The sequence below is a fragment of the Metopolophium dirhodum genome, chromosome 3 (assembly GCF_019925205.1).
Source record: "Metopolophium dirhodum isolate CAU chromosome 3, ASM1992520v1, whole genome shotgun sequence".
Taxonomy (NCBI): domain Eukaryota; kingdom Metazoa; phylum Arthropoda; class Insecta; order Hemiptera; family Aphididae; genus Metopolophium; species Metopolophium dirhodum.
The window spans coordinates 17423840-17441756 of record NC_083562.1 but is presented as its reverse complement, the minus strand read 5'-3'; the positions used below and the strand labels follow the sequence as shown (position 1 = coordinate 17441756).

General features: G+C 36.8%; 1 protein-coding gene across 3 annotated transcripts in view; it reads right to left on the bottom strand.

Annotated features, from left to right (window-relative positions):
• Positions 1 to 17917, bottom strand: part of LOC132940078 (rho GTPase-activating protein 20-like) — a 214959-nt gene that overhangs the window by 98421 nt on the left and 98621 nt on the right. Inside the window, exon 1 of one of the 3 annotated variants that reach the window (XM_061007492.1) lies at positions 10083 to 10941. The exons of the other annotated variants lie outside the window; for them this stretch is intronic. Within the exon in view, the coding sequence (XP_060863475.1) occupies positions 10083 to 10502 (420 nt within the window). The 5' untranslated portion in view covers positions 10503 to 10941. Of the gene's footprint in view, positions 1 to 10082; positions 10942 to 17917 lie in introns of those variants that run through there. 3 annotated transcript variants of the gene reach the window in all.

The window sequence follows — 17917 nt, the reverse complement described above, 5'->3', positions numbered from 1 at the left end:
GGCGTGCATATAATGAAATCTGATAAAACCGCATTGCAGTCGTTCTGCTTCTCGTCTTACAAGCGCCCAAGACCATCACGACAAGTGAGTGCAATATATTATATTATGTACCTGCACACAGTACATATTATACAGTGTAATACGCGGCGATTCCAGAAAGGGATAAAGAATTTGTTAAAGTAATTTTTTTTACTGTTGCTCATGCTGCAGACACGGATTTTGTTTATCGCTTGTGACGGGGGAAGGGACGCGTGAAGTGCTCCTCTCGGATTTAAAAATATATGATGTAAATGAGCCGTGCAAATTATTATTGTAATTATACATTTATATACGGCGTTGTTAATTTAGGTATAGGTTACCTCCTACTATACCACATACTGTCCCGTCTGTCTTGTATACGCGCAGTGCTAATTATTCTCCGAATATATTATTAATACTGTATTATACAGATTTGTGACAAAATCATTTGTCAAGTACGAGAAAACATAATATTATTATATTTGCGGCACGCGAAACCGCACGCGCGCGCATATATTAATATGTATATATAGGTATGTACAATAAACGTTGCTCGGACCGAGCTCAGACCTCAGTCAAGGGCAAATTTCAATTGTCGGGCAAGATACGTCGTCCACGTGAAATATATATACACATACGTATTATATTGGTCGTGACTGAGAGAGGAAGCGGGGCTCGGGTCGAAACTATAATTGTGTTTTATACGAGTCCGATGTCGGCGGCGGCGGCTGTGGCATCGGCATACCAGATGTTTGCTGGAAATCGAAAGTAAGACGCACACAATATTATACCTAGTATGTTATATTATACATTTATACATATACACTAAATGATGTTTATATACGACAACGATATACGCATGTGCAAGAGTATTTAAGTACACGTGTTCCGGTCATGGTGGGTAGTTTAGAACATGATATTATACACTGTATACATATTATAATATATCAATTTACGATAACCGATTGGGACACTGCTGCAGTAAAATCATTATTTTAATATAATGTGAATATAAGTACACAATATAAGATTATACAGCATAAATGTATAATATATTGTTATCATAATGGTAACGAGATATTTTTTCTTAATTAACTTTATTACCAGAACGGTTTACGAGCGTTGTTCTGCGCACTTTAAAAGGTACACTAAATATGTCATGTTCTCTGAATCGTCCGTTTAAAACCGTCCCCGTTAGCACGAAAAAAATAACGTGCTTGTGGACGGAATAATAAGATATAACCGCCGCCCGTACAATGTGCGTTTCGATAACACATGCTGGACTAGAGCGTTTTTTTTTATACGAGTACTAAGATTTCCAGACAACATAGTAAATATACATATTATATACTGCACACACTTATTCTGAGAGCGTTTCCTTTCGTTTCCGGTTCGGTGAAATAAAAACCACTCGGACAGACGATTATTATTATATTGAAGAAACGGCCGCCTAACACGTCACACTTCCAACGCGGCCGGCGACATCGGTTTCGAAAAACCTGTTGTGCGCGCTGCACTTGTAATCGACGACCAAATTAAATATATACATGAAAATCAGTTCCCAAGTAATACTTAACTTTTTTTTCCCGTATACGATAATCGTTTAATTGGAAACCGCGGCCGTCACCTGCAATGTATATATAGCAGCCAAGCGCAATACGTCGGTTAGCAGTATAATATATAAAAATAATATTTAAGTACCTTCGTTGTATCACACATAAATTTGTTATAAGAAACAGCAATGGTTATGTAGATAAGGAATAAGGTGTTTCCCACGATTTATTTTGTCAAGCAAAAATTAAAAAAAAAACTTGGCCTTCTCATTAGCCGTTGCGTGTTATATTTATGCGGTAACGTCCCGAGTTATAAATTATAATAATATATAGAAAAGGTATTAATATAGGTACAATATTTTAGCCGATGATGTGATATACAATATAGTATAATATCTATAGGTACACTGGCGCGGCGTTTATCAATTTCGAAATTCCGCCCATAAATCAGCGACGACCGTGTAATAATAATATCGATCGTGATTCGTTTTTTTCAGGATAAGGGTTTCGTTTGTTCGAGTTATGTTTCTCCCTCGCCCGTAAGCTAGATGCATCTCATCTCGTCCTAACACTTTCCGACCGCGATATCAATCCAGAGAGAGACGTATAATAATAATTACAATAGAACGTAATATATTACACACACGAGCCCGGGGCACTGATTCCTACACGCGCATGTGTGTAAAATAATATTATTTTTATAATATAAACGAACAGCTATATTTTTTTTTATAGTAGTAGGTAGACAGTATATTATACATATACGGCCTACTGCAGCTTAGCAGTAAGTGCGTGTATGAAGAACACTACAGCATAATATTACGACGACCAAGGTGGATTTTTTCGGAGCGTATTTCACGTAGTATTAATTATACGCATCATCACCATCGCCACACCTCGCCCGTGTCCCATACGTGCATAATATATATTATACACATAAATAATACAACTGTTGAACTCTATCATCCCTTACAGAGGGGAAGCACTCGAAACTCGTTTTCCTACGTTTATGTAGGTATTTACTCATATAATATTATAATGTAAGTATATTACATTACACCACAAGACGTTCTTATAATGCGAAACGAGGTAAAAAAAATAAATAAATACCACCAGTAATGGAAAAATAAACAGACATTAAAAGAAATAATACACAAAAGACTTTAATTTTTTTATTTTATTGTAGGTACACCCGGCTGTCCCTATCGACAACCCGTCTGTGCGCATATATGACAGAAAAATCACATGAGAACATCGAAATAATATGTTTTGTCATTATTTGTCTTTCTGCGCAACCTTAGCCCATCGATCATGGGGGCGCGAATCCTGACGCACCGGATTCTATGGTAACAATAACACTTGTGCAGCTTTGAATAATACACAACGAAAATAATTAACGTTTTCCCATGATCTGTGCCAGAGTATGATATACAGTAGAATAATATAATATTATTATGTATATTACACTCGTGCAGGTTCTCACGCCGATTAGAACGCCGTGCATATATATTTAAATGGTCGCGCTGGGTGCGCTTCAAACGATCACCTATTATAATATAAAATAATATTTATAAGACTTATTCCGTCGTTGAATTTCGGTTTGGGCTGACGATAATGTTCCTTGCTCGTGTCGGCCAAGTGTTTTATGTATACAATACAGTGTGTGCGTATTAAAAAACGATTTCTATACAGATCGTATACTATATATATACATGTGCATGCATAAAGTAAACGACACACATAATAGTGCATAATTTATTGTATTTTTAATACAATGATGATAATATATGACGAAATATCGAATTACGAAACTGTATTCATTCACGACAATGTGCGCGCGTATTGTACATTCGGTTTGCGACCATCACGAACGGATACACAACAGCAGCGAGATGAGCACAGATGTTACCTAAAGCCTATACAGTATACAGCACATTATACCAACTTTCGTTATAGAGTGTGATCTACCGAATCGGTTATGAATAACTGGGCCCACCTTAATTCGTGTAAGTTTTACGAAAAATACGATATATTATACCTATACGGCTATACTTTGCAACGCAGGAAACGTATAATAACGATTTAATTTACAGATCATTTTGATCGAGTAATATAGTAAATATCTTTATGACTTATAGTCAGATTCTCATTAATCTTTACCCATAGCACTTCGTAAAAAATGAACGGATCCAAGTTTTTGTAAATATGTTAAAGTATATTTTGATACTCAGACAATACTCGTACAGTCGCACAACATTAAGTCATATACAAAGCGAGCCGTATAAACGTTAGGGTACATGAGGTACGTTAAATTTCTAATTGCGAAACTGATGCATACGCGTTCTCATTTACATGATGTACTTCATTAGTCATTACTCAAAAAAAAGGTTTTTTGTAAGGGACGCGGGCTCAGAGTACCTGCGGAACGTCAACGGGTGGTGCCGCAACATCGGAACGGCACCGCACACTGTCGTCTGGCCATCGCTGTTGGATCATGTATCAACTCCCGGGACGCGGTGGCCTGACGTACACAACTAGGAACCCCGCACAACTGTTGCACTCGGACCGGGTGGCCGTGGCATTGGTCAGGCCTCAGGCACGACGTGGATTGGTCGTCGCGTTCCTGATGGCGTGGCGGCGTGTCGCCGAGCATAGCTACCGCGAAACGTACAAGTCGCGTACGGCGCCGCATGATCATGGCAGCCTTATAAATATCGTCGTCGGACCGGTGCCTGACAGCAGTCCGACACAACAGCGCCACGTCGGTATGCTATGCCGTTGCGGGACCAGCGATGACGACGATCTAGGCACGTTTTATTGACCGCTACTGACGGCGACCGACGACCACGACTCAGCGACGAAACGGACACGAAATCGCCACCGGTTAGATCACAACACGCAATATTCGATCGCACATAGAATAGATATTTCAACGATATCGCGCACGCGTTGTGCTGTTACTCGAGATATTCATATTACGCATATCATCATAATATTATACTTATACGTATAGGGTAATAATATTATTTTAAGTACTTTTCGTTAACTACACGCACAGGAACGAGTGACAATGCCCACGCGTAATATATTATTTTATTTGCGTTTATTTCGGATTCTTCGACAGCGGTGTTAACCTACATAATGTTAATATTATTATCGGAACACGCGCGTTTCGGTAGTGTTCGCAGGTCACGTGCGCAATATTCTTCACAAAACGCGCGGCGGCGCCCAGAGCACGCGCGCTCGTCGGACACGACCCAATAACAGTGGTATAGTACCTATATAGTATATTACATACCAGATACCTACACAAAAGTACAAAGCATAACAGCATACAGTATTATGATATGTGGTACGCACACGCACTGCAGATATGTTTACAGCGACGGCAAGTCCTATAAAACTACGGTATTTGCAAATATACGCACACACACACGCCTATATTATATTATTATATACGTGTTATGTGCGCGTACATAATATTAATATTGTACACACGACGACAACACGATGACACACGTGAAACACAATGACGGGATGGCCGTCGTCCTGGCCTGGTCCTTAAAATAATGCGCGACGGAAACGATATTTATATATTATTGTATTATTATATTGTGTGCGTTTTTTTTTTTTTTTGTCGGGCCGCACCTAGTCCGCGTGCTCGGAGTGGCTTTTTCGCCGTTACATTATTATTATTACTATTATTATTGCTCAGGAATAGACGGCACAGCACATTATAATACATATTATGCCGAGCGTTATTATATTACGACTTCATACACGTAGGTATATAATATGTGGAGTGTAATATAAAAATTTTAGGACCGGGGCGACGTTCGGTCCTCGCATATTATATTATTGTATACACGGTGAATAGCGAATCGCGTATAGTCCGTGCCCGATTGACCCGCTTGCGGACCAGAATTTAACGTGTGACGCGTGTGGGTGTCGCGAACGGGTTAAGTCGCAAAAGTCGAGTCGTTACAGTTTTTATAATGTCGTGTGACACACATATATATGTATATATATAAATGTATATATGTATTATGTGGCCACACTACACACGCATGTATAAATCCTGCAGATAGGCGAATTCCGACGACGATGGAGGCGCGTCGTGAACATAAAAATTACACGTGCCGCCGCCGATGTGTACAGATAAGATGATATCGTTTGTATATTTTTTTATTTTTCATCTTTTATCCGCGTAAAAACATATATAAATAGTATATACGTCACCACCTGCAAAGTATACTCACACGCATTATTGTTTTTTTTTTTTTTTAAATAAAAAGTAATTTCAAACACATGCAGTTGTGGTTTGGATAAAAATCGACATTTCTTTGAAACTGACTTTGTGCAGCTAAATAAATATATTAGATAATATTATTATCGTCGGTTCATCGAATTTCGAAAAAATAATATAAAAAAATTGTGTCTTACATCCTATTATAATAGAATCATCGAATACTATCGAGTGACGCAGACGAAGCAACAACATTAATATTTTGCGCACCTATCGTTTTAGACTTCCCAGTATCCGAGAAATAATATACAATACGCAGTTTGAGGAAGAGCGTGTATAGTATTATTGTCATACTTTCACGGCTCGAATTACCATACCCGTGTCCAATTGTTACAATACGCACTTAAGCTGAAGCTACGTAATACGAAAACTTTAAAAGTTATATTATGCTCGTTCGCGAACGTATCACACTGACGGAGAAAGATAGGTAAGTGATCCGTGAAAACGAAACGCTGCAGTAGGTATCAAATATAGTACATTATAACATTATAATATTATATTATACAGGTATTTACTTATTAGTTATTATACATAGGTATAAGCAGAAAGCGGTCTTTTGTTTCTGTAAAACATGCGTATTTATCGCATCGTGCGTCAAAGAATGTCTAGGCGGCGACATGCTATATTGTTTTAAATTTTTTTTTATTAAGGTTTCACTTTTTTTTTTGCCAAAATATGAAATTATCGAAAACGCATAAACATAATAATATTATTCATAATAATAATATCATTATAATATGAGGAAAATTGTATGGTGGCAGGTAATAGCATGATATTATAGTCTGGCATTAGTAGAAAAAAAACAAACTCTTAATTAACACGCGTTCATTCGCGGTCGAGTTACATGCACGCGTAAAACCAGGACGGACGCACCAGCAGCGGGAAGTTTCGAAAACCGGAATTTCCGATTTTTTCTCCGCCGGCCATCGCGGTTATATCGTCATCGTTGATTCTAAAATTTGTTTTTAAATTTCCCTCATATAAGTTTTCGCTTTTTTCACAATACCACGACGTCAAAGATGCAACGCGTATGAAAATTAATGATATTCTCTAAATGTTTCATGTAGATATAACTTAAACCAAACAATTGGTCGTAAACACGAAATAATAATTTATTTTAATCTTTTCGCGGTACGATTAAAATATCGATGGGTAATTAAAAGAAATGTCGTTGCAATGGTTTTATTTTATGCGAATTGTTGAAAAATAACTTTTATACCAGAACACATTACAAGATGTACAATGTCGTTAATTATTAAAAATGTATTATATAGAGCTAAAAACCACAATCAATATATTATATTACCGAGTTAATAGTATACAGTATATAGTAGCTAAAAACCACAATCAATATATTATATTACTTTGTTAATAGTATATAGTATATACCTTCAAGTTTTATTTATTAGTGCCTATTAAATATTGTTCTTATAGTTTTAAGCTGAGATACATTATAAGTGCTGCTATCAACTAATAGAAATTTCAAGAAATAATATGAACACCCTCAAAAATACAATTTTTGTTCATTTTTATAATATGTGTTTTATCTACAAAATCACTTTCCAATCATTTACGACAGATCTCGGTGAACTCGTTTTTACTATGACGTTCCACGTATGCGAGTGAGAGACGGAGATAATAACATCTCGCGTGTCGTCCTCTCGAGGCGCGTATTTATATATTTATTACACATGTAATAAACTTCGATTTTGCTATACTCATAACTCATTAGGTATGCATTCACAGTATAATATATCGTCGTTGTTATTAAAACGTGCTCGTGATATCTAGCTACTCTGGTCGATAAGTCCAGATTCTCGATTTTCGATCATCCGTTTTATATTCAAGTTACTGCTGGTCGTTTACGTTTGATGTCATTTTTCGGTATATACGTTAAATTTCGAGAGTAGCACTGTACAACGTTATTACGGGCACTTGCAGGTTTATTATTGCTCTGAATGCGGTCTCGGTACAATTAACGATCGGTTGACTGGGGGGGGGGGGGGTTACCTTATTGAGCAATATAACATATTTACGACGGCGTGGTAGCAATAAAATTCGCTATCGCCACTGATTTAAGGGTACGGCGACGTGGGTCGTTTGTGCATGTACATTGTATACTGCGGGAATACATCTTTCAACGGCGATAGTGCAGCAATGAACATGACGTAGTCGTTGCCAACAAACTGTTGCGGCAACTTACTAGAGTTGTAGGTGTACCTATACATATTATATTTATTTTTATGGTGGCGTTCGACGACCTTTCTCAGACGATAACGCGCGAAATACGTAAGTTTGAGACGCGTGTTATCATCAAACGGTATTTTACTCGTTTTTTTTTATAATTTTTTCTTTCGTCAATGATATACACGACAATCTGGCGTAAGTATATTATATATATTATAGGTATACAATAATATTTTTAACACCCGACCAATTACCTCGGGCGCGGTATCGGGTATAGATGGAATGTCATATTATTTTTTTTCACCGTTTCAAAACACACTCGTGTCACGTGTGTGTGTGTGTGTGTGTGTGTGTGTGTATTCACTGTATACACTGTATAGAGCAACACGACAACCCAAGATGCAGCAGCACCAGACGACGACGACGTCGATTGACTATACAGAAACAACGCGCGGCAGACAAATTACGTCTTCGTCTATATAAAATACAAGTTGTACGTGTGTGTGTATGCGTGTGTTTTTTCTTACTGCTTCACGTAAAAAATTAATAAAAAAAAAACCAACTTCTCTCTACCTGACGCGCGAGCACATATACAATATTATGTTTCCCTGGTCCGCGACGGTCGCGGTCGTTCGGGGTACCTTTTGTTTCCCGCGAGTAAAACGATGGTGGTAATAATAATAATAACAAAAAATCCATTCCCACCGATCGCACGTACATAGTAATATGTGTATTACCGGTAACTGGAAGAACAAACGATATCCTAACGACTAACGAGCGATGTGGTGTAGTGACTATACAATATTTATATATAATACCATGGCCGTTTCCGACGAAGGGTCTCCTCGCACACGGCACTGGAAAATGTTCACGAAAGCAACAACGTGCACAATGCACATAATAATTTTACGTCATCACAACTGTATACTTATTAATTATTATAATATATACATCTCGTCAATATATGCAAATAAAAAATAATATTATGATACATAAGTACAACTGCAGCTGCTGGACAGAAGACACTGCAGCAGACTGGACATCGACCGAAAGTCGATTCGTAGAAGGTCTTGTATCTAATACCTAATATCAACTATAATGTACAAAAACTAGATGATTTATACGATTGGAGTCGAGCGACGAGTCGTTGCCATTGCGTAACGCGCCTCCACCGTGGTTGTCGTCCAATTTTCGTGTCAATAGTCATTGTTATTGTCGATCGAATCCGCGTTATAAACACGCACATATTATACAAAAACGGGTATATTCGTTACACTTTCAAAATATAGATACGCCGCAGCGGCGGTTGTTTGGACAAAATGTATAAAAACTATTATCCGCATAATAATATTATCTGTATCGCTGAATCTCTGCTGCGCGCGCGTTTAAGTCAATTATAGCTTTCGTTTCGTTTGCCAGTGCCCAGTAGGCATTTATGTTACGTATATAGTACTATAGTAGTTATAGTGGTACAGTGGTAGTCTGTAAACAACGCACCGCGCGTTCTCCTACCTAAGTATTCCTACCTCCCATAAGACGCAATTATTGAAAACCGCACGTGGAACGATGACGACGGCGACTCTAACAAATTGATAATATGCCCGCCTTACGTAATGCACCGCGCGTGATAAATAGATGAATCGAAATTGACTATCTCATTGTCTGTATCTATAATATACTATATTATAATACATAGTGTTATATTATATTAAACACCGGAAATAAAGGCTGGATATTATGTGTGCAATAAAGGGTTGTTTTCGGTTTTCACCTGAAGTATTGCCAAAGGTAGGCGATGACGAACAATTTTTTGAAAAAGATTTGTTACCTACTGAACATTCCTCTTGCTCAAGCATAACACATCTGCTTATTCTAACAAAACTTTTACTTATTGTATATAAGTTACTTATATTATACCCTATACAAATAGTAAATATATTCTTTTATAATGAAAAAAAATGTACGTAAATATGTTATAAAAACGAAACCTATTGAATAGAAATCATGAACAAACGAACCTGTCTTAGACCATCCAGCCTTCCCATGGACTTTGACCCTTGGTGATAGTTGCCGAGCATGGGAGCGGCCGTTGGGGCGGATATGTCCAACCGGGCCGTGGACTTTGATTTTATCAACAGCAACTGTTTCCTGCTGCGGTTCTTTTTCGCCGATGACGACGACGACGACGGCGACGGACTTCCGGCGTCCTGCTGTAATAATTTGTGTTGCAGTATCAGGCCACGGCGATAGCCGACGGTAGCTGACGATGTCCCTGCGCAACAAGCGTCCTCGGGCTCGGACTGCACGTCCCTGTACTCGTCCTTGAGACTGCGCCGGTGCGCTGGGCTCTTGTACTTGCGTCGGGACATCTTCGGCGAGGTCACCGGCGACGTGGTCGGCGAGAACGTCTGAAAGCGATTGATGATGGAACCGAACATTGCTGGAGGCACGGCACATCAAACCCGGTCCCGAAAAAGCAACGATTGTATAAGCGCAAGTACGGACGTCTATCGTACGCACACGCGCATCGCACACCGCAGGGTCGGTTACACAATACCTATGAAATATATTCGCGAAGTTTGTGTTAAACGCACTAACACATAGGTACGCACGCACACGGCACAATAAGATCGAAAATCCACAACACCCAGCACGTATTGTGGCGGTACGAATAAAAAATATATATGTTTAATACCACGTGAAAAACGGGCTCGGAGAGACGGCGGACGCGCGCGAACCACACACACAATGGGCGAGAAAAAAATAATATTATAATAAGTTGGCAGCGGAAACTCGACGAAAATAATAAATATAAAATCGGAACGACCGGCGACAACGAACGTCCTCACGCAACCAGTTCGCGGCAACACACTGATCCGGCTGCCCAGACAAACCATTAAAAATCCCGAAGCCGCGTAGCTGCTCGTCGCGCCGTGCCGACGGCTGCGTTCATATGTATGTACTATGTATGTATATATTATGTGTGTGCGTGTGTGTGTTTGTCTGTGTATTTGCGTGTTTGTGCGTGCCTCTCACCCGCTCCGGCCCGCCCCGTCAATTTACGGCGGCGGCGGCGGCGGCGGCCCTCCCCTCTCCGACACCGCCGTCCCCACCATCACCGCTGCACCGACCGTCACTATAATATATTATAGGAGGCACGCACACGGTTCACCGGCGCCCGGGAATTTTCCGATGAGCTTCTCCGTCACTGCAGCAGCCGCCGATCAACCCCTTTGGCCCTGGACCACGCACCTCCCCAAGGTCGCCCCGGGTAACGTTTGCCCTCCCCTCCACAACCACCATCACAAAACGGACTCGGGAGATATTGCTGCGTATATGATTTTTTTTCATATTATTATGTTATAGAGTATGTGCGTATAATATATCGTATAGATAATAATTATAATATATTTGTATGCCTTGAGGCGATAACCACACCGGGACCGGACAACGGGTATAATAAACACGTTTTTATAAATGTGATTTTATATATCGCGTGCTCAAGTTCGCGAGTAGGTACTTGTCGCCGTCAGTCGTCAGACGATGAACATATTTATTTATTTTAAGCCCGGGTTTAAAATTCGCGCACGTTTTTACAGCAGCAGTGTGTATATTTGGTAGTTTGGTACCTAAATACTATTCTCTCCCCGCATGCATTGTACGCACACATTGCACACAATACTATAATATGATGTATACGCACGTCGGCGGCGGCAGGTCAATGACATTCTTAAAAAAAAATTTAATTTCTTTCAACATCGGTTATGTTGCGGTTTGATCAAATTTCCGAGATGTAAAAAATCATTGATTCGGGTAAAGCCGGACAACTCATTATTATCACGCGCAAACGAAACTGTACCACGACTCACGAGTACCTACCTACCTTCGTCGCGCGTATATATCCGTGTAGGTTAGCTCTATATGACTATACAAGAACTATAATATAAATTATATGGCATTTATATTAATATCTTATATTGCATATTAATTTATTATATTATGCATATATCAGTAATCAGTATTAGTGTATCACCATGATATATATCATCACAGTAATTGGTCGAATTGGCAAATTTTCCAAGACGCAAAACTGAAATAATTAAGTACTTCTATTCGATCGCTTCGTTTCTTCATTTTTTTTTATATAATTATACGACAATTGTGGCCGGAACACCATTATTACAATTATTAACACATTTATTGTTATGTGGTGCCTGTTACCTTCCGCGGTGAACAGGCTGCATGCCTAGTTACCTATAACTATATTTCAATATACATTATAATGGGTTCATTAACCAACCGCGATTCAATTAAAACCTACTACAAACTAAAAGCCCATTAAGATGGTTTGCAACCGTTTTATCTCGATTGCGGTCGTTAAACGGACCTCTTGCCGCTGCCGTCTTGAATAGTTGTAGAAATGTAGAATGTATCATAATATTGTACATGGGTATAGGTTGTAGTGTGGTACATTACTATATTATTGTGATGACCATGCAAAACTACCACGTGGAAAATATGTATGATCATGACTACATGAGACACAATCTTCCTGACGTGGTACACTATACGTGCCGATAAAGAATAATTTAAATGAACCACTATCGACATGATCATGATGACAAATTATAAACGAGGCCATGAGGGCGTTGTTTTAATAAGACCTACATTTCATGTATTATAATATTATATCATACTGGGATTCAATTAGGTCCGCAAAATGATCGGAGAAATTTCGAGCAATTTAATTTCCACTATATATTATAATAACTACCAATACCTATATGTCCTATAGTTCTAAATAATTGATTTTCAACTGTACAAGTTTTTCAATTAGTGTTCTACGAATAAAAAGCCAAATGGGATTAAGTACTTGGCTTAGGTACCTACTTTACTATGCTAATTATACACAAAATAGTCCTATAACAGGCTTAAGTTTCACCAGTATCACTAATTATGAAAAATTCGATACCTCGTTGATAAATACATAAATTATTTGTCCGCCAACTTTAGGGAACTCATTCATAATGGAAGCTCATTTTTTAGACCATTCATTATTCATTACATATTTTAGTGTTTGTAATATTAGATTTTAGGATGAAGCTATCATGAAAGATATCATATTTTATTAAAATGTATTTATAATGCATTGAAAACAATCCTATTAGCGCTTGCACACGTGTATCGTTTTATAAACGGATTATATTTACAAAGATTTCTGTATAATTAATGTTAAATATTATAATAAATTTTTGTTATTATTATTTCCTTGTGTATTAACTATTAAATTTGAAATGTATTCATTTCTTATACTTAAGTTTTTAATCAGATATTGAATATATAATTAAAAACCTTGAAGATTTTTAATTTTTTCAAATGAATAATAAATCTGTTGTTCGTCGATAGCAATGTGGACATCCACTACTTCACTATTGTACATAATATTATATATAATTAGATATAAATATGTATACAATATACATAATAGTCACAATAATAAATCATCAAGCTGTCAAATTATCATTATCTATTGACTATCGGGGAAAAATATCATATTGATCTGCTGTCAATGTAATAATATAGATATAGTAATACTATAAAATAATATATAAACATAAACTTAATACCTACTTATAATCTATATATTATAATCTTATATAGGTACTATATCGTCCGTATCTATAATGATTTAAATTTATTGACTCTGGCATGTATTAACCTACCATGCATAATATATTATATACGTGTCGTGCTGATTGTTTTCGCGAAAAATTGCATAACTCTTGTCGTGTGGATAATGTTTCCTAATTAATTCGTTTTGATATTATAATATATGTTTGGAACGAGAAGAAATTTACAAGAACGCGCGCGACACGCCCAAGGTGGTTGTGTTCCGCAAGAGTGAATTGGTTGACTTTCCATCGGAAGTGCATTATACACTGCATGTCTGCATAATGTATATTATACCGACTGCATACAATATAATATATTAATACGCTGCACGCTTTAGTGCTTTACTCAATGACATTATACTACGGGTAATCGCGCGTATAGGACTACTATAAAAACTACTACACACCAACGATGTAACTAATATTTAAGCTTACCTATACGCCATACATTATACATACAATAATATCATATAATTAACATACACTTAGTAAAATATGCCCATACCCTTTTAATCGCTTTTAACAGATTCTTCAGATTCAACGATGCGACTACACATTACCCCGCCGCAACCGCCATCATTCATCAGTCATATATAGTTGAATATACTATTTGTATTCCGTTATTCCCGACCACGGCTGTAGATCTAAGCCGTGTACCCGACAATATTATTACATAGATCCTATATACCGAATAATAATCTACTGTTGTCTAAGGCGTCCTCTGCAGGATCGATGCAATGTTGGCATTAGAAAGATATGTTATTACGGGTGGTGACAAAACATATAAAGTTATTAAGTGTAAATTACGATGCAGCATAGTCATCCCTAAGACGAACGCATTTCCAGGCAAGGGTATACGTGCGTAACGCAACACTGTTACAAGAGGTTACAGTATTACACGATAAGATTATATTATATATTAATACTATTATGTTGTAAACAACGCTATTCCGTCGGATACGATTACGGGTTTAAAAAAAAAAAATATTGAACAATATCCCCGGGTGGTTGCTGTCCGCGGACACATGCGCGACAGATGCTCCTTGTCGTGTACCTACTGCAAACTGACGAGAATAGATGTGCGTACACCTGTCAACCGTCGAAGGCGAGAAGTAAAATAAAAAATGCACATTGGTCGAAAAGGGTTTTGTTGTCTCGTGGGAATCGGACACCACAATACTGCGCAGGGTCCTCATATACACGACTGTAGACATAGTGTTAAATATACCCTATAGGAATATAGGTTAAGCATATATACTATCACAGGGGAGGGTGGTGGTAATTAGCGCTCCGGCCGAGGTCATGTACAGTTTAAAAAGCCTGTTTTTATTTTCGATTCGCTCGGTGAAATCATAGAGATATTATAGGACATATTATACATATGTACACATAAAATATGTATTGACAACTGCAGCGGCGGTTCGGCTTCCAGCTATGACTGTATGTATATATATGTGTATTCACCTATTTAAACACGCTGACGCGCCAGCACGACTTTCCCCGAGACATTGTACATATTATACTATATATATACTGGTCGATTTTTCTCTCTCGCTCGTATTATTTCTTTCTTAGCTTCGTTGTCTCGCCACCGTTGTAACTTGTATGTAGAAGAAGAGGAGATCATTACAGGCCCCGAGGCTGTTCATAACAGGCGAATATTTAATGTGGCGTAATGTTCTGCCGTGGTGGCATAAATATATATGTATAATAAAATAATCGCTAAAAAGGGGACTCGCAAGTACACAGTGGTTGGGGGTTTGGAGGGGGGATAGAGGTACACACAACACGGGTTAACGGTACAAATCTAACGACCGCACGGTGCCACAGTACCAACAAAGGAGGATTATTACCACCAACAAAGTCCAAAAGGTCGGTTCTATTTGGTCACGGTCGTCGTCGCAACACTTCCAGGTCCTTGAAGTGTTCACATCGAATTCGTTTTTAATATACGAACAAAATAGTTCAATGTTAAGCTGTATGCATGAATATATTATTATGTCTTCTTTTTTTTTTTTCTATAAAGTATACCTCTCAAGTAAATGTTCCTTTTTATCTTTTATTATTTTTTTATTATTTTTTTTTTTGACTATCCTCCTTTTGAAATGTATGTTTATTATATAATGCGCAGTGTATATATTGTACAGTTATCCTGATATTTATTATTATTTAATTCGTTCATTTTCAGTGCACGAGTCGAACTTATAAGTTTTATTATTAAACACAATGAAATAACGTTCTATGTAGTATGTCGTATATTATGTATTGTGTATAATATTATAATGATACAGATTCATAATTCTACTTTATGCCTTGTAAGCTGAAGCTTATAATTTGATAACGTCTTACAATACGTATGAATTATTTCTATTTTGAACACATATACGGATTGGACAAAATTGATTTACCTTAAATAATTTTATAATTTTTATTATATTTAGGCAGGTTTAGTAATATCGTTTATCAATATATCATAATACCGCATGAGACATGAAGCATTATAATATCTTAGTATGCGATTATGGTGATTAGATATTTATTTAGAATTATGACACGTAAACATTTCTTATAGTAGGTATATAATTGGCTGTTCGTATGAATTATGAATAGCAAACAATAGTATAACTAAAGTGGGATAAAATAACTAGTAAGATATAATATAATATAACAATTAACAAGGAGTTAGCAACGGAGTTTTTAATGTATGATTTTCGTGATATTATCAGCTTAATAATCAATAATGGACGTAAAAATACATAATTTTCATAAATATGTTATTATATTAATAAATGTATTTTGATTTATCTATAATAACTGTGTACATGACTATGATTTTTACTTGATTACAAAAACAAAATCTAATAAATACGCCAGTTCATTATTGTGGGGTTAAGAACTAATAATTTTAACGTTTTCCACCAACACCACAAGCTTATAATAATATAGTTAACATTATGTAGTATAGGTATTTATTGGTTATTACCTGCCTACATATTCCGCAGAAACCCTTTTCTCTATAGTCTATACTTATAATTATAATAATACTTGTCTGTACTTCGTACATCACGCGATAACGTATTTTTAATTAGCTGATTTATAAAATATAATATTATATACTAATGTATAATGTATTAATTATTAACCTTTTATATTTTTGATCGTTTGTTTCTCATGCAATTCGTACCTATAGAATGTGAGCTTCCATTACAGTTATCTCTCGGCAAATTTGCACCAACTGCAGCAGGATAATCAGTCGTGTCATAATAAAATATAATTATAAATTATTTGCATTATATTATGTTGCCATAAATTAATCATAAAATTACATGCGTCATTATGGAGAACCTAAAATATGTATTTTTTTCTTTAAAAACGATCGTAACACTTCATGCAAATTAAGCTGTTCTGCGTACAATTATAGCCGTCGTATAATAAACATCAGATCACATTGCCAATTCGCAATCATTATAAGTTTCGCGGATTCTTTGGCGATTTACCAACAGTTTTTTGTTGGGTGACCAATCATTATAGTATATCTACACGCGCGAATACGCGGTTATAATAATATGACGGGCCATGCACACTATGCTAGGTATTTGATTACCATACAAGGAAATCCACTGTATTTTCCGATAAAGCCATCACAAGAAAACTGGATAAACACGGTGGCTAACACTGTATTATATATTATATTATATAAATAATATAATATAATAATATTATTCGATGATTCGATGTACCTACTCCCTCTTCACCACCGCCGAAGCGCGTCATTTTTCTGTTCACGCCGCAATATGGCCGCCTCAGGTAATGCTGTATTCAATAGATTAACGTACAACAATTATTATTCTTCCAATTATTACACCCAATATAATGTATAATATTATGTTATAACAGGTATGCATGTATAAATGTCTGATAGTGTTATTGATTACAAGTTATAAGTTATAACATATAATATTATATCTGTACGCGTTTCGTTGTCTGCAGTAAAATTCTGAATTCGCTCCGGCTACAATAAGGGTAAAATATTACACGATAATAATTCATAATATTATATACTATTATACGTATATATATATTTTTTTTTCTGTATTATTGTCTGTATACCTTTGCCTGTGTCTTAAGATATACGGATAAATTAATACGGTTCAGTAAAACGAAGCCGCGGCACGCAGAGA